At 40.7% G+C, this 18,854-nt stretch overlaps 1 protein-coding gene across 3 annotated transcripts in view; it reads left to right on the forward strand.

Moving 5' to 3' along the window:
- Positions 1-13,177, forward strand: part of serpinh2 (serine (or cysteine) peptidase inhibitor, clade H, member 2) — a 36,358-nt gene extending 23,181 nt beyond the window's left edge. For 2 of the 3 annotated variants that reach the window (XM_039658268.2, XM_039658269.2), the window contains exon 6: positions 12,765-13,177. In XM_039658268.2, the coding sequence (XP_039514202.2) occupies positions 12,765-13,070 (306 nt within the window). In that variant the 3' untranslated portion in view covers positions 13,071-13,177. The remainder of the gene's footprint in view (positions 1-12,764) is intronic. The other variant, XM_039658270.2, reaches the window with a different exon arrangement.
- Positions 13,178-18,854: the final 5,677 nt, after the last annotated feature.

The following is an 18,854-nucleotide window of genomic DNA, read 5'->3' on the forward strand; positions in this document are numbered from 1 at the left end:
AGAATGAACCTCATTGGTTCTTGCTGAACCTCAAATGTGATTCGTAACACGAGAATGAACCTCATTGGTTCTTGCTGAAGCTCAAATGTGATTCGTAACACGAGAATGAACCTCATTGGTTCTTGTTGAACCTCAAATGTGATGCGTAACACGAGAATTAACCTCATTGGTTCTTGCTGAAGCTCAAATGTGATGCGTAACACGAGAATGAACCTCATTGGTTCTTGTTGAACCTCAAATGTGATGCGTAACACGTGAATGAACCTCATTGGTTCTTGCTGAAGCTCAAATGTGATGCGTAACACGAGAATGAACCTCATTGGTTCTTGTTGAACCTCAAATGTGATGCGTAACACGAGAATGAACCTCATTGGTTCTTGTTGAAGCTCAAATGTGATGCGTAACACGAGATTGAACCTCATTGGTTCTTGTTGAAGCTCAAATGTGATGTGTAACACGAGATTGAACCTCATTGGTTCTTGCTGAAGCTCAAACGTGATGTGTAACACGAGATTGAACCTCATTGGTTCTTGTTGAAGCTCAAATGTGATGCGTAACACGAGAATGAACCTCATTAGTTCTTGCTGAAGCTCAAATGTGATGCGTAACACGAGAATGAACCTCATTGGTTCTTGTTGAACCTCAAATGTGATGCGTAACACGAGAATGAACCTCATTGGTTCTTGCTGAAGCTCAAATGTGATGCGTAACACGAGAATGAACCTCATTGGTTCTTGTTGAAGCTCAAATGTGATGCGTAACACGAGAATGAACCTCATTAGTTCTTGCTGAAGCTCAAATGTGATGCGTAACACGAGAATGAACCTCATTGGTTCTTGTTGAACCTCAAATGTGATGCGTAACACGAGAATGAACCTCATTGGTTCTTGCTGAAGCTCAAATGTGATGCGTAACACGAGAATGAACCTCATTGGTTCTTGTTGAACCTCAAATGTGATGCGTAACACGAGAATGAACCTCATTGGTTCTTGTTGAAGCTCAAATGTGATGCGTAACACAAGACCTCATTGGTTCTTGCTGAAGCTCAAATGTGATGCGTAACATGAGAATGAACCTCATTGGTTCTTGCTGAAGCTCAAACGTGATGTGTAACACGAGAATGAACCTCATTGGTTCTTGCTGAAGCTCAAACGTGATGCGTAACACGAGAATGAACCTCATTGGTTCTTGTTGAAGCTCAAATGTGATGCGTAACACGAGAATGAACCTCATTGGTTATCTCAAGTCAAGCGAACATGCTTGAGCTTCCATTTACCACGACTGATGTGTGAGATGATGAATGTTTATATGTTAATAAAAGCCTAAATTCAATCTGTTCATCATATAAAGCGATCGAGTCTCTTCAGAAAATTTGGACAAAACGGCTTGATCCATATGGATTAGTTTTACGATCTCATTATGAACTTTTTGAAGCATCAATGCGTCAGTTGTAGCTGTCAATGGAGGGACAGAAAACTCCCAGATTTCATCAAAAAGATCTTCACTTGTGTTCTGAGGATGAACGAAAGTCTTATGGGTTTGGAACGACATGAGGGTAATTAATGACTAATTTTTTTTCCCTTTTTGGGTGAACAATACCTTTAATTTAAACATATTTCATTAATATCTTAAAGAGCCCCTATCACGGATTTTTGAAAATGACTGTTCATATGGTGTGGAATATAGCTCTAAGGGAATGAAAACATCCTGCAAAGATTTATATCTGAAAGTGCACCGTATATAAAGTGATTGTCTTTCAAAAGTGAGAGTCTATGAAATGAATTGTTTTTGAAACGAGTCATTAGCTGGTTCGTCGTGACGTAGAGACACATTGGCCGCGCCCAGTTACCGCGCGCGCAGACGGAAGTGTAAACTTGAAGTCTACACATTCAAATACTTCATCATCGCATCATGTTGAGAAGACGCTGTGTTCTACAATACAAAGATAGTTCAGCCACTTTGTTTTCATTTACCAGCGACGAGCATGTGAAGAATCGGTGGTTAGAGTTCATATTTGCAACGATACCACAACAGTATAGCCCGATTGTGTTCTCATCATTTTAATTAATCGTTCAAAAACATATGAATTCAAATGTGGATTCGCAAGCGGAGGGCTCAGTACTTACCCAGTGTATATGGATCAGCTTCCTCCTTCGAATCACAACCTGTAAGTATTATTAATAATTGTTGCTTTTATGGGTTTTGAACGGTTTTGCACCGTCGGGGCGCGACGCAGTATGTGTGTGCGCGTGTATCTGTGTGTGTGTAAGTAACGCTCAGCGCAGCTTCTAGGTCTCCAATGTCAATTTTTTTTAAATATGTGAAATGTTTGTCGCTGTTATTGGAGTTGTCATAAAGAATAGAGCGTCTTGTAGTACTGCAGTCCTTCATCAATATGTTTATGCGTTATGCTAACAAACAATAACTGACTGGGTCTGTCATCTGACCAATCACCGCCGATTAGCGACACGCAAAGGAGTGCTTCAGAAAAATGAGTCGTTGTACGAATCATTTGGGAGTTGGTGAGCAAATCAGTTAAAAATAAATGCATATTATAAGACAAATAAAGTGTTTTTTATCCTTGCATGCATGTTAAACTGTTTTTGGGAACTCCTAAAACAAAAATAGGAACATTTCAAATGCTATGATAGGGGCTCTTTAAGTGCATAAGTTAACTTTGACAGCCCCAAAATGACATTTTATTAAAAAAAAGAAAAAAAGAAAAAGAAAAATTCTCTCTGCTAACGCATTTGCTCTTCCTTGTGGTCCCCAGAGTCCATTTTGAATACCCCTGCTGTAGGGTCACTGTCCCAGGGTAATGTTGCAGGCAGATGACATGCTGTCTAAACCAAGGTTAGCTCTATCCTCATAGTAGACAGCAGACAAATGTGTCAAGAGGAGTCCAGCTAGGAATTTAGAAAAGTAGAGGTTAAAAGAGACAGAGAGAGAGAGAGTAGAAAAAAGGTACAACAAAATTGACAGTTGTTGAACTAGACAGGTCAAACGGGGCACAACTCTTCCCAGGGAGCACAGAGAAGAGACCAGTCGCTGCAGTGAGGAACAGCGTTTTGTTAAACTCTTGTAATGCCGGGTGAGAAATATAAGCGCCCACATGCCATGTCCGTGCACTCAGCCCTGCTCGGAAGAACAAGATTTTGACATTAAAATGAGCGGTAAGGATGCCCAAGAGAGACCCAGAAGCCTGCTTTAAAAGAAACCCACCGACAGCCCGGACATGACTCCCTTTTTTAAACTTGCTGTTCACACACTCTAAGTGATGCCCCAGCATTGCGGAAAGAGGCCGAAAAGTCATGAGATGAATAAAGCTGTATTACTTCTCTGACAAGCTCTCCTGCTGCTCCGCGTCATTCAGCTCTCTATCTTTCCGTTCTTTCATGCTCTTGTCTGGCTTTTTCTTTATTCTGCCACTCTCTCTCTCTCTCTCTTGTAGTGTCTGAGGAAATATCACTGTAGGTCAGAGACACTTGATTCCTCTACTTTTATATGGGCAGTGACAGAAGAGGGGCGCTGAGTGTTGCTTCCCTCTCCCTCTCCGATCGGGTCGAAAGTGAGCAAACACAGCCTCTGTCTCGAGGCGTAAATGGCGTTTTCCACTTTTATCCATCATCTCGCCTCAGAGCCTCAGCCTCCAACATGGCCGTCGCTCTAGGCTTCGGCGTGGACGTCTTCGGCCTCAGGAGGAGCCGCTATTATCCTGATTTCCAATCCGTATGCGCTAATGTAGCCGTGCTGCGTGGATACATGGGCAGGATGACCCAAATTGGACTGACGTGCAGCTGGAGAGGTGAGTGGTTATGAGGGAGGAGTGCTGGAGACGGGGAAAGGGCAGAGCGGATGAGCCGGATAAAAATATCCGCTCTGGTGGCGAGGCCAGAGCTCAGGAGCGGTTAGTGGCAGGCGATAGCGGCTAACAAGAGATTGAGTCTGGACTCCATAACGAGCACGAGGGGTCGAGGGGTCACCGTCTGCCTGATGCCTGGCAAACGCACACAGCCAGACACACTGACCTTAAGAGTCTGACGCAGGGATAGACAGAAAACACTCGCGCACACGCTTACCGTGCCAAGGCCTGTGGATGCCAGTGTGGCCGTAATTGGATTGCACAGTTGTGTGTGTGTGCCAGGGAGACGAGAGGGAGTCAAGCTAACATGCACACACTCATTGATGAGGTCATGAAGTGGATGTGGTGTGTGTGCCAGGACGGGAAAAGCCTGTTGTGTTTTAGAGTCCAGTGTAAAATGCTAATTCATAATCTCATACAAATATTGACATATCCTTTTTGTTATGTATAAAATTTGACGTCTTGTTGTAAAGTTTTTTTTTTGTTTTTTTTGTCACGCTTGCCAATTGCAAATGAATTTCTGTTATTATTTGTCATAAATAATTCTTGGCGGCAAATGAAATGTGTTCTGTTAATTCCATTAATGGTTCTTTTAGTGCTTCTTTGGAAGGGTTATTTGGAAATAATAAAGAGACGCGGTTCTTTTTATACGATCATCGTGAGTCTGTTGTCAATCACAAACAAAAAATGTATTGTTTTATTTTAAAAGTCTTCGTAATGAGGCACAAAAGTGGCATAAATTAAGTATAATATTATGATTATAATATTAAACAATAGGGATGTTCGCCAGCGTCATATGTGACGTCACGAAATGGGCGTGGGCGCGAACTGGTTGGCAGAAAGAACCAAAACATACGCTGCAGTCTGTGTTCTGTCAGCAAAATGATAATTCTTTGTACGAAAAAGCTAAAAGGAGATATAAGGTAAAGCTTTTATATAACCACGGTTCATGTTCTAGGCCTGATCCATATCGGCTGAGTGAGAATTGGAGCAAAAGCCCGAACACATGGCCACATTTGACATTCGGCAACATCTACAGTACCTGTATCTCATCGACACGCCGTCTATGTTTATCAGAGAGTCAATGAAGGCGTACAAATTTTTAGATGCCTATAAGTCATAATTACAAATATTACTTGTGTTAACTAAGGATAACTGGTAAATTTGTTACAACTAGTGTAAAATAGAGGTGTAATTTGTCCATGGGCTATATTTTGAATCAAAATTATCTTACCTCTGATATATAACTTTGGTCAACATGTACGTAAAAATGTATCAAAGAAAATACAATAATTTGCCCTTAATCTATAAGGTTGTGTACACAGATGATACACTGACTGTACAGTACCCAATCTTTGAGTTAAATTATGACTTTATAATACTGTGCGGCAAAGGGCCAATACTTTTCTGCCAACCAAAGCACATGTAACCGCGTCGTTTTTGAATGAAACCTCCATTAAAAGTCTATTAAACCAAACCTTTAAAAAGTTCATAAAGATATCTATACACTCTAAAAAATGCTGGGTTGTTTCAACCCAAATTTGGGTCAAATATGGACAAACCTAAATGTTGGGTTAAAAATGTAATTAGAAAATTTACAGCTTAATAAAATTTTACATTACATTTCTAACCCAACATTTGGGTTTGTCCATATTTGACCCAAATTTGGGTTAAAACAACCCAGCATTGTTTGAATCGAGTGGTTTACCAAGTCTTCTGAAGAAACATGATTGCTTTTTCAAATTTGTTTTAGGCTTTTATTCATATCAAGATAAACATCTCAGACTTCATTTGAATATCTTCGTTTCTCTTTTAAGGATGAACGAAAGCTTTCTGTTTTTGAAACAACATGAGGGTGAGTGCAGTAATTCAGAATTTATTTATTTTTTTTGTAGGGTGAACTATCCCGTTTGCAGAATACCACAGAAGTCAATATTTTAGTCCTGTGAATTTGTGTGTTTTCTCTTATTACAGCAATTTCTGTTAGCAGACTCACCCCGGCATTATGCCTCTGTTATCTAAAGTGGGAGGCTCCCCCTAGGGGAGGGGTTCTGCAACTGCTTCCACTGATCCATAAAGGTTTTTGATTCACTATACAACCTGCTCACAAGAGTCATTCATTTGGAAATTGGCTTGCAATGCACTGTTGATTTTAGCTGAGGCTCAGTGGTTCTCCTGAGCGCAGGAAATATTGAAGTGTTTAGTATTTAAACGGAAAATGTTTTAAAAATCAGTTGCTCCAAATTATTTTATTTTTTTTACCAATTTGGAACATGAATGTATTTATGTATGTAGACCTGGCTCCCAACTTTGAGAATAGATTTACGGCAGTATTTGTTTTATCGCCTGATAAGAGTCTCACGTTAACGCAGCACCTTAACGCCGATAACGGCCACCACTATTAATTTAATAAATGCATTTCATGTGTTAACACGGTGGTTTTGAACCAGCAGGTTTGTATTTCACACACATTTTTTGTGTGATTTTTTTTTTATTTTATTTTTTTCCCTGGAAGCTGATTCATGGCAGAATAGACCCCTTTTGCGCCGATGTCACAGGTACGTCATGGCGCTAGCTGCAGGCAAAACAAAGTGAAAACTGGAGGCGGCCAATACAAACCAGCACAGATTCGGCTACATAATAAGGAGCTTAAATTACTTTTATTATTATTAAACGTACAGTATGAAATTTTTGGCCACCAGGGGTCACTCATTTAAAATAATAACAAAAGACGTACTTTGATGACGTCGGGAAAGAGCGTGGGCTCACGGGACTTGTTGTCGCTGTCCATGACAACCAGCTCAGCTCATGGCATGACATCATCGTTTCACAAAATATACGGATATACGGCATCTCTCTGTAGATTTAGCTTGTCGAGAAGCTTTAAATGCAACCCCAATGTTTACCTGTGTCATGCTTCTCCTGTCCCAAACCCTTCTCGGGTCATATTTTTCACCCGTACGTTTGAGCTTTACTGAGCTGGCTGTAGCAGCAGAACGTGCAGGCAAAGCGTAATCGTGCTCCATAACTATAATACAGACCGCAGTAGACGAATATAAATATTTATATTACGCTCCTTCAATGAATGACCTATTTTAGAACATTTTTCATTTATAGAGCGCACCGGATTATAAAGCACATACTGTTTAGATACTATAAAGATTCTGCAGTCAAACGTTTGACTGGGTTTGCGTTATGCATCCACTATGTGCTAAAGGCTAAAGAGAATATAGTGAGTGCGCGGCGCCGGAGGTGAGGCGTTTATTTAGTAAGCATGAGAGAGCTGAAGCGGGCACGTACATTCGCAGCCTGACTCATACGAGTATTCAATGTGCGCGGCTCGCTAACAGCAACAGTTGGCTGTTTTGAATGAGTCGAACCGGCTACTGTGAACGGGGAGCGCTTTATGCGCGAGCAGCACCGGGGACAGTGTCTGTTAAGAGTGAGCGGGCACGTGATTTACACACATAAAAATACGTACTGCTTTTTTTTCTTCGTCATTTTCTTTGCTTTATTGACGGTAGTCCAGTGTTCCCCTTTGTGTTTGACGGTTTCGCCGGGTTCCGCAAGGAAGTTAGAGAAAATAGAAGAGCCAAAGGTTATATGACGGCATAGACGGGCGACGAAACGGAAATAAAGAAACGTCCCGTGTCTTCGAATTAAACGATAAATTTCTCCGTATTTGAAAGTTGGTGGAAACTGTCGGGATAATTGTAAGTACACATCTAATAGAAATATATAACATAGATACAGTTATTTTTGCTACTTTTAAAGCAGAAAAAATACATATTGTGGCTTTAAATGTCATCTTATTGTGTTGTTTGGTGCAAGAATCGATGAAAAATGAATATGCTGTAACTGGAATTTTTATTCAGTCATTGTTAAAGAAACAAGCTAATAAAACTTGCTAACTAGCGTTAGTGAAGCGGCCAGAGGGATCGTTCTGCCTCCAACTAAGCTCCGCCCACATAAAAATGTCACCGTGTTTACCAACTGAAAAGGGGTCTATGTGATGTAAAGGATAAACAAAAAGAAGAGTATTGAGCGTGCAGGGGAAGTAAGTGATGAGGAGAGAGATGGAGAATGTAAATTAGACATAAGGTACTAGTGATAAAGAACTCTGCCGATGAATAATGCCCAAGATGTATTCTGAAACCGACCGCCTTGATGCTGCGAGGCTGAATAAAACAGTTTCTGAAGGCTCAGTGTGTCACTGGTGAAGAAGCCATACACCATCAGCCGACGATTCTTCTCGTGCGGTATTCATGAGCTGTAGGTTTTTATAGTTGTGTTTATTGATGTACAGTAGGTGCTTGAGTTATGCTACTACGGCATAATGCTGCAGTTTGCAAAAAAGAAAAAGCGATGGAGAGAAAAGACGGGCTGCAACAGACCGAAAGAGAAGAAAACAGAGACGCTCCATTTCCACCCAATGAGCAGCATTAGAGCTGAACCATGTTTACACAGCCCTTCTCCTCGCTCCATCTCTCTCTCTCTCTCCCATCTGACCATCACATTTACTGCATTAGTTGGGAGTCTGTGTGCCACATTACTACATGTTATTTATTAGCCTCCTTTCATCTGTTTCCAAGGCAGAAACTACTGTACTCGTCTGCAGAGCCATCACTCAATCCCACTGCCTGCTGGGCACGTCTCCTCTCCGTAAACGTGTCATTAATTCATTTGGGGGCTCACTGCACTCAGGGAGGGTTTACCTGTCCCTCCTCTAGGGCATCCTTTGAGCTGCGTTGGAGTGAGGGCAAGCCTCACTAGCTTCAAATGACTCAAAGCTAAGCCGTGTGTCATCTTGGAGATCCGGACTCGGTTAATATGGTTAATATCCGACCGTCGGACCCAGGGAGGGTTTCTTGAATGAACCCGTGCACAACGCCGGCCCGTGCTGAATATTTAAACGCTGATTGTTTTAAAAAAAATCAAGTGACCTCAGCATATCCCTAGAGGTGCCGCCATCCCAAGGAGAAAGAGCGAGACGGTGAGAGAGACATGCTATTTATAGAGGCTGTCACAATGCAGGCTGGGAGATGCCTGCTAATGTTGCATGTGAGCGTAATTGCTGGAGACAGCACTGTCGTAGTAACACGCGGTGCCATGTCACGGAAGAGGCAACAAGCTGCTTCAGGTCAAGGCCCAGGAGCGGATGTGCCGGAATCTATAGTGCCGGAAATCATCAAAGTTACGTGAGATGCAAGGGGGAAAACCCTTGGAGACACAGAGAATTAATTAAAGGGAAGTAAATGCGCCCGATGCAGTGTCAGCCTGCATGGCAAGGACATACAGCCGTGAGAAAGCCTCAAGAGACTGTCACTCTCTGGAACATAAATACATGCTTAGATTAGATACAAGCCTGGACTTGCGGATCAGAGCGGGAAAAAGACTTGAGTGGAATTAAACAAGCGGCGGATGGTCAGATGAGGAATGAGGATGCCACAGAGGTGGCTGAGCCGTCGACAGGATCAGGCAGTGATGAAGTGATGGAGGAAAGAGGTAGGAGAAGGAGAATAATGGATGAGGACAATAGAAGTGCATTAGTGGAGGTGTGTGTGCCGAGACTGTTGAGAGAGAGAACCGCAGAGGGTCGAACCGTGTTAGTGAGGTGACAGCCTCCCCCACCTCTCTCCCTCATTATCAACCTCTCCGTCCATCATTCTCTCGTTTTCCACCTCCCCTTTAACTACCTCTGTGCCAGCACCAGGGCTGTGTGCCCATTCAGAATTGAATTGAGAATACATTTTAATTGCTGAATTGGAATTGATGTGGCGAACTTTCGGAGAAAAGTCAGTTCGTTCGGTTGCCGTATTTGGAACGCCTCCGGGCAGCTATTTCAGGCGTGTAAAAGCAACTCCTGTCTACAGTGCTTGAATGGGGAAATAGCATCAAAATCTCAAAAACTAGTGCCAAACTCACATTTAAGGAACATATTTCAAATAAGCCATAAAACCTTGATGCAAACTGTCCAATAAATGTAGCCTCTTATGCTCAAATAGCAGTAAAAAAGCATATATTTCAAGTTGGTCCATTCACTCTCAGAAAAAAAGATACAAAAGCTGTCACTGGGATTGTACCTTTTCAAAAGGTAAACTTTTGTCCATTTTAGGTGCTAATATGTACATTTTAGGTGCCTATATGTGCATTTTAGGTGCTAATATGGAAATGTAGGTGTTAATATGGACACTTATTTGCTAATATGTACATTTTAGGTGCTAGTATGGACATGTAGGTCTTAATATGTACATTTTAGGTGCTAATATGGACATTTAGGTGCTAATATGTACCATTAAGGTACTAATATGCACACTTTAGGTACAAAAGCGTACCTTTTGAAAAGGTACATTTTGGCATTTGTATCGCCAAAATACAAATGACTTATCGCCAAAATACAAATGACTAAAAAAAAAAAGACTTATTCATATATAATTATTAGCAGATGCGCTATACTTTTACTGTTTTGAATAGTAAAAGCGCGAGACGTATTTAGCGCGGTGCGATGGACACGATTTCGCACCTGTTTGTGAAAGTTTTCTTTTCTTTTTGTAATGGTTTGTTAAAACAGCACCTGCTTTTATTTAATCGTTTGGTTTTGTGACAAAAGATGAAAGAACCATGTATTAACAGTCAGATGGCACTTTTATCGATACTTTTTTGATTTGCTATATGTCTGAATAAAAGAAATAAAAGTTAACTGTCTATAGTAAAGTTAATAGAAATAACTTTAGTATAGAAATAACTTTACTATAGAAAAGTTAACTGTCTATCATACTGAAATTATATTATATATGAATATATATATATATATATATATATATATATTATATATGAATTATATTTTTCTCAGTTGCATCATATTACATTGAATCGCATCGCATCGCGTTGAATCGAATCGAAATCAGATCGCATCGCATCATAATACTGAATCGTATTGCATCGCATTGGTTGCTGCTTATATGTATCGTCTCGTATCGTTGGCTATGCATCGAGATGCGTATCGCATCGGCCTCAGCTATGGACATGCACATCCCTAGTATGTAGGCTATGATGATGATGATGACACCTTTTGAATCGCAGGCTACGACGCAAGTTAGCATAGAAGAATAAAAAGTCATTTTTATGTGCACTGAAGAAAGAGGAGAATATGGACACGATCATGTCTAGGGAAAAGAGGCCAACTTGGCATGCATATCTTGCAAATGGAGCTTGAGGAAAGTAATTGAGTAGCACACTCTGATTGCAATTCGAGCTTGAGTAAGGGAAGTCAAATCGAAGAAATTGTCACTTTTAACTAGGAAAGCAAAGTTGTCAAAGCCTTGTTTGACTAGTTTTATGGGCATATAAATAGATCTACTGAAGTATTTATATTTAATCATATTTAATTAATTACCTTTTTCAGACCAGGGTAGAAGGACACTTCTTTTCCCAGAACGTACAAATGTGTTGATTTTATTAGACTCGCCGTTCTGTCCTTCCGTTTTAAATTCTGCTTTCTGTCAGGTGAGGATAGTTAAATCACAATTACAATTGGTTCATTGATTTGAAACCAATTCTTTAATTCTGAATGTAGTGCAAACCTAACTAGCACACCAACCCAGCCATTCCTATGCCTTGAGCTCACATCATTTTTGCAACAAGATAGAGTATGCATGCGCTCTGCTTTAATTACAATAGTCATTTAGGCGGGAGTGCTTAATCATTTAGTTAAAGCACTTGCCATCGGTCTCAGCTTTCACAAACAAGTTGGGTGTCTCTCAATCTTCCCACAGCAGTTCACTTATTATCTCCTCTTCCTCATTCCTCCATCTCTCTCTCTCTCTCCCAATGCGGGTAACTGTCGTTTATCCAGGATCTCATCCAGGGGGAATATAAACTACCTGTCAAGCGAGCATCTTTCTGCCAAATTCATATCTGAAAGGAAAACAAAAGCGGGCCGAGGTCAGAGAGATCTTTTTTAAATTATTCATAAGCAGCTCTCTCTTGGCCACCGTCTTCAGCTCCTGTCGCATGCTTTGTACCGCCCGCACTGCCAACAAGGGCATCTGTCATGCCTTTAAAATAAAGGGGAGGCAATGAAGAGGGGAAACAACCAGATTTTTTGAAACATTGTTGATTTACAGTGACACTCTTTATGTTTTGCTTTCATTTGTCTTTTCTACCTGTCTGAAGAGGGACCGCTGTGTTGTTGTATTTCCACCATTGGGAGTCATAAAGGGGCATGAATGTTTAATTTTCCAAGGTCCAATTGGCCCATATGTGTGCTTTTATTTATAGTCCGCATAATTGATTCACATCATCTTGGGTCATTTGGAGCATGGCTTTTAGGTCTATTGTTCACCTGCCTTTTCAATATGATCAATTAAAGACTGTAAAAAAAATATGGGAGTAGTGTCTGTGACATCATCCATAGGTTTTTGAAGAGAATTTTTCCACCCAAAGTGGGCGGAGCCAGCCGTCGCCATCTTGGCAACTCCCGGATAAATGAAAATGAGCAAAAAGTCGGAGGTGATTAGCTGAGGTGACGCTAACAGACGGTAGACAAATGGCTAGTAGTGAGAGCGGCTTCAATCTGTCAATCAAGTAGCTACGCCCTTAATTATGCAGAACTTTAAGGCTTGATATAATTTATACTGATTAAAAGTTTAAAAAAAGTTGTTATGAAGGTAAAAATTAGCTATATAGACCAAATGCTGTAAACCTATATGTTTTTCTACTGTAAAGTTGGGCATTTTAACATGGTGGTCTATGGGATTGACTCTCTTTTGGAGCCAGTCGGTGAATTGCAGAGACTGGAAGGTTGCCGCTTGTTTAGAATAAACTTAAATTAAATTCTCTCTTTTTCTTGCACTTTTTTCCCCCATACTTCTCTCTTTTTCACTTCTTTACTCTCACTCAGAAGCAGCTGGCCACATTGGGTTTGGTAGGCGCGTGGAACGAGATGTCAGCTGATTTCTCCTCTGCATCAAGCATGGGACGGGGGAAGCTCCACCTGGGAGCCGTGCTGCACTGGACGTCCCTTGAACTGGCCCCTGAATCTGGCAGCATCGACGGTATGGATGAGGATGAGGACGTGGAGAAGCCAAAAAGATTCTATGCGGATCATTCCTTCATTATACTAGTCAGGGACAACAGCACTGGTGCATTGCTCATGATAGGTGCTCTGGACCACACTGACAGCCCTGCGGTTCACGACGAGCTGTAGAGCCAAAATACTTCACCTTCTGCTACTGACAGTGACAGTCCGCTGAAGAGCCAAAATGGCTGACCCACAGGTATTGACAATAAACTGACCCACTTATCCACTGCAAATCCACTGTCTTTCATCTGTCGTTCTTGTGTTATGTGCTGACGCGGTACATTTCACTTGTTTTACAGATATGAAAGAGCTTAGAATAGGTTGTATTTAAGTAGGAGAGCACAGAATCTGCGCCCACAGAATTATACCTCGGGTTTCTACAGAATTTAACCCTTATGCTGCATTAGGGACATTTTTGGTCTTTTGCAAGTTTAATTTCTTTGACCATTTTGGCTGTTTTAATGCAAATGGTATGAAATTTGGCAAAATTGTGACTTTTTGGATACATGTAAAAAATGTGATCCCATTTTGCAAAATATGTATAACACACACTGTGTAGATCAAATAGTAACACTCAGCACCATAAAGACCAAAAATGGCCCATTGAAACCCATTAAAACGTTGTTTAAATCTGAGGCTGTCAGTAATACATGAAACATGATTTTTGCACAAACATCCTTTCATTTTGAAGCAAAAGCATTATATTTGCATTATATAGTGTATTCCACCAGATGACGTCACTACATATTTATTCCCTATGGGTGGAAATGCACCTTATTTTAGGCAATAGGCAATGTTTAATAGGTGGCCATTTTTGGTCTCTAACGCGCTAAGTGGGATTTTTTGCAAAGTGGGACTGTGATAATCCAAATCTAAAGTTTTCTCTTTGCATTTAGTTTATTGAAAATAATTGCATTTTTGTGTTTTTTCCTCTTATACAAATCGATGGTTTCGCAAACAAAACTGGTAATTAATAGGGTTAAAATCCTGAAATTGAATACATTTTTGGTAGTTATGATGAGGACTGATGCTGGTTAAAAGATTTAACTTGGTAAAAGTGGAAAATAATAATAATATATAATATTTTAGGCAATGTTTAATATGTGGCCATTTTTGGTCCTTAATGCACTCAACGGTGTTAAAAATCTAATGCAGCACAAGGGTTAAACAAGTTCTATGCATCTCTTCAACTTGTAGTTTTGTTTATTAAATATTTGGGCTTATTTGAGAAGGCTTTCAGCTGTCATAATGAGTGAAGCAGTCACAGATCTGTTAATAGAGGGGCAAGAGATTTTAAATTATATATCTGTATATTTTTTCTTTCATCTACCATTCATTTATACTTAAATTTTATTATACTGTTGAATATATATTTTCAATCAGATCTGTAGAAAACGAATCTATACTTTTAATTTGTAGTAATTGCCTTAAATCGTTTTTTTTTTTGTTTTTTTTACATTTTTGCATCTGTTTTAATCTGAAATATTTTTATTTATCAGCTATAACATTCAAATAATTATCTGCTTATCAGCATCGACAAACAGTGCAATTGCACAAACTGAATGTTTATTATGCATTTTTTCTATATGTAGTCAAGGAATTATTCAAGCTATCAAACAACACACTTGAATGTGAAACATCAACTATAAACAAAGCATCTTTTAGCCTATTTTGTGTGTTCCTCAACAATGATGTTTGATTTCGGTCTTGGTCAAATTGAATGGAATTAAATTGAATTTAAAGGGCTCCTATTATTCTATTTTAGTTTCCTAATGATGTTTTGGAGTCTCCTACAACATGTTTGCATGCAATAAAGGTCAAAAAACCTTTTAATTTAATTCTTTTCATTTCCTCATAATATAAATTTGCACATCACCACATTTTCATTGATTCTCAAACGACTTGATGAATCAATCTCTCTAAATCCCTCCTTTCTGCGCTACTCTGCTCTGATTGGCCAGATATCTGATTGGTCTGCTGCATACAGCGCTCATGTCGAAAACAAAAAAAAACGGCCATTGCATTGCCATAACAACATCAACTCTGCTTGTCCTGAGGCTTCCTACACCTTAAACTAAACACCATAACGAACAATGACGATTTTACAATTTTCAATCTGAGCGCGAGTCCGATGAGGAAACATTGGAAGAACTATTCATTCAACCCGAAACTCCCTCATTTCTCAGTGATGCGCTACTTAGTTTGAGGTACATTAGGAGATTTTGCAACTGTAATTCCTCACCATCAGCAAACTGTTCAAAGGGCTTTAAACGATTCCAGATGATGAATAAGGGTCTTATCAAGCGAAACGATCGCTCATTTAATAAAAAATAACAAAGTTTAATTTTTATAAGCTCAAATGGTCGCCTTGCTCTGTTCTGTGACGCACGTTTGTGACTCCTGTTCGAACATGAACAAATCTTTTTCTGAGTCATTTGGTTCATTCAACGAACGAATTGACTTGGAAAAAGATTCGTTCATTTTGATGAACGAGTTCGAACAGGAGAGTCACAAACGTGCATCACAGAACAGAGCAAGGCGAGCATTTGAGCTTATAAAACTTAAACGTTGTTATTTTTTATTAAATGAGCGATCGTTTCGCTTGATAAGACCCTTATTCATCATCTGGAATCGTTTAAAGCCCTTTGAACAGTTTGCAGTTTGCACTGAAAGTGTCTTTTGGACCTTGAACCGTTTGGTTCCCATTGAAGTCCATTACATGGAGAAAAACGCTGGATTGTTTTCATCAAAAACCTTAATTTCTTTTCGACTGAAGAAAGAAAGACCTGGACATCTTGGATGACATGGGGAAGAGTAAATTATCAGCAAAAGTTTTTTGAAAAGTGAACTAATCCTTTAAGGATGCTGCGTATCTGTCAATTGCGTCGCTTCACTACCATTCACAAATCCTCTCGTATGGCCTCATGGGATAGTAAAGTGTCCATTGTATGCACACTTCAGAATCTCGCCAGAAGTAGTAGGACATCCAGGTACTTTTTGAGTATTGGGAATGCGAACATACTTATTTTTTCGCCTACTATGTAGTAGGGAAGAATGTGCTTTCGGGTGCAGTCTCTGTTTTTTCCTGCAGTGTCACTCTAGTTAGCCCTACCCAGTGAAATCTCACTGGTAAAATAGGGGTGGTGATGGCACAGTGGATAAGACACATGCCTTTGGTGTGAGAGACCCGGGTTCGAATCCACTCTGTGAGACACCAATGTGTCCCTGAGCAAGACACTTAACCCCTAGTTACTCCAGAGGCGTTCGACCTCTGACATGTATAGCAATTGCAAGTCGCTTTGGATAAAAGCGTCAGCTAAATGAATAAATGTAAAATGCTGTTTGCAGATTCTGTGGCCATAATGATATAGTTAAGATTTAAAATATACTGCTTGAAGTGTCAGTTTGTGCACTTGAAGAGTTCAGATGCAAAAGCCTCTAAATGCCATTTGAAGTTTTCTTCTAAAATGACCATTTTCATCAAACTTGTATATTTAAGTTCAGTAATTTCACTTAAATGACAATTAATGGGTAATCTTCATTACCATTTAAGTGAAATTACTGAACTTAAATATACAAGCTTGATAAAAATGATCATTTTAGAAGAACATTTCAAATGACACTTAGAGGCTTTTGCATCTGAACTCTTCACTTGAACAGTGCATGCTTTCCTGTGTCTGCAAGCCATTCACAGCAGAGACACTGACTGACAGCAACACTCACAGTGATAGACGTGCACTGCGATGAGATCGTCAGTGGGAAGCTCTGGAGCCAGTGTGGTGGGTGTCAACTACACTCATATCGACACACTGACACAACTCATTCCCCACTGTAACTGTAAGGAAACCCACCATGGTGACAGCCGAGTGAACACATGCTGATGCTGAGATACTGGAAAAGACACTCCGCAGACTCAGACTCCAACCGCTGTAAACATGTAAACTCTTCTGTCTAACAGAGTGTTTTTAAAGGTACTCTAAACGATGTCACGTGTTATTTAGGCCAAAACATTTTTTGATCTCCTCACTATCCGCTAGCTGCCTGTCCCCTGAACACACTTTAAAAAAATGCTGTCTCTGTATACACCCCTGGTTTCTAAAGGGCAACAAAAACAAACTGGGCCAACCCACACCACGAAACATAACAAACAGTTCCAGCCAATAACTGACAAGAAGGGTTTGGGCGGTTAGTTCGCGGATGAGGAGGAGGGATGGTCGAGCTAGCCTCCATTTTGTTCAGTAGAACCTCATTGGAGTACACAAGATCCAGGGGGCGGAGTCGGATCCAGATCTGAGGGGTGGAGCTGGGTAGGTTTAGGGGTGGGTTTAGGGATCAGGGGGTGGAGCTTGGTAGGTTTAGGGGTGGGTTTAGGGATCACAGGGGGTGGAGCTTGGTAGGTTTAGGGGTGGGTTTAGGGATCAGGGGGTGGAGCTTTGTAGGTTTAGGGATGGGTTTAGTGATCAGGGGTGGAGCTTGGTAGGTTTAGGGGTGGGTTTAGGGATCAGGGGGTGCAGCTGGGTAGGTTTAGAGATCAAGGGGTGGAGCTTGTTAGGTTTAGGGATCAGGGGGTGGAGCTTGGTAGGTTTAGGGGTGGGTTTAGGGATCAGGGGGTGGAGCTTGGTAGGTTTAGGGATGGGCTTAGTGATCAGGGGGTGGAGCTTGGTAGGTATAGGGGTGGGTTTAGGGATCAGGGGGTGGAGCTGGGTAGGTTTAGGGGTGGGTTTAGGGATCAGGGGGTGGACCTTGGTAGGTTTAGGGGGGGGTTAGGTATCGGGGGTGGAGCTTGTTAGGTTTAGGGATCAGGGGGTGGAGCTTGGTAGGTTTAGAGATCAGGGGGTGGAGCTTGTTAGGTTTAGGGATCAGGGGGTGGAGCTTGGTAGGTTTAGGGATGGGCTTAGTGATCAGGGGGTGGAGCTTGGTAGGTATAGGGGTGGGTTTAGGGATCAGGGGGTGGAGCTTGGTAGGTTTAGGGATCGGGGGTGGAACTGGGTAGGTTTAGGGGTGGGTTTAAGGATCAGGGGGTGGACCTTGGTAGGTTTAGGTATATGTAAGGTGGGAGGAGTTGGACCTGGATCCGACTCCTCCCCGAGGATTTCATGTTTTGCAATGAGGACCATCTGGTTTTTTTTGACAATATGAACGTCATTAAGAAGTGACGTCACCCAACAACGCTTAGAGCACCTTTAAGTAGCTCATTTTAAGATACAAATATATATCACTAGATACAGTAGACAGTAGTAATTGTGTTTTCACTTTATTTTGATGGACCATTTAACTCATTCTTTTGGGGATCAGTAACGTTGCACCTGTATTGCATATACCGATTGTCTTCATCACTGTCTCCTCTCCACTAGTAAACTGGTGTGTGGTGGCGTTCTGGCGCAAAATGGCTGCTGTCGCATCATCCAGGTGGATCCCGTACATTGGTGGTGGTTGAGGAGATTTCCATATAAAGTGCCTTTGAGTATCCAGAAAAGCACTATATAAATGTAATGAATCATTATTATTACCTACAGTACATGTCTACTACTGTAACTTTCATTAGCGTGTTAGTAGAGTATTAGTAGACTGGTAGGGTTAGAATAAGTTGACATATATTTGCAAAGTTAGGCTACTTGCAGTTATTAAAGGAATACAATTGTTGAAGTTGTTTCAAACCTGTATGAATTTCTTCCTTCTGCTTATCACAAAAGAAGACATTTTGAAGAATGTTGGTAACCAAACAGATGATGGACCTCATTGACTTCCATTGTTTGTTTGTTGCTAAGGAAGTCAATGGGGTTCATCAACTGTTGATTACCGACATCCTTCAAAATATCTTCCTTTGTGTTCAGCAGAAGGAAGCACTTACTGATATTAGTAGTATAAAATACCATGCCAATACTCAAAATATCATTATTTTTAGTATAA

Source organism: Pimephales promelas, chromosome 1, assembly GCF_988280905.1.
Source record: "Pimephales promelas chromosome 1, fPimPro1.hap1.1, whole genome shotgun sequence".
NCBI lineage: Eukaryota > Metazoa > Chordata > Actinopteri > Cypriniformes > Leuciscidae > Pimephales > Pimephales promelas.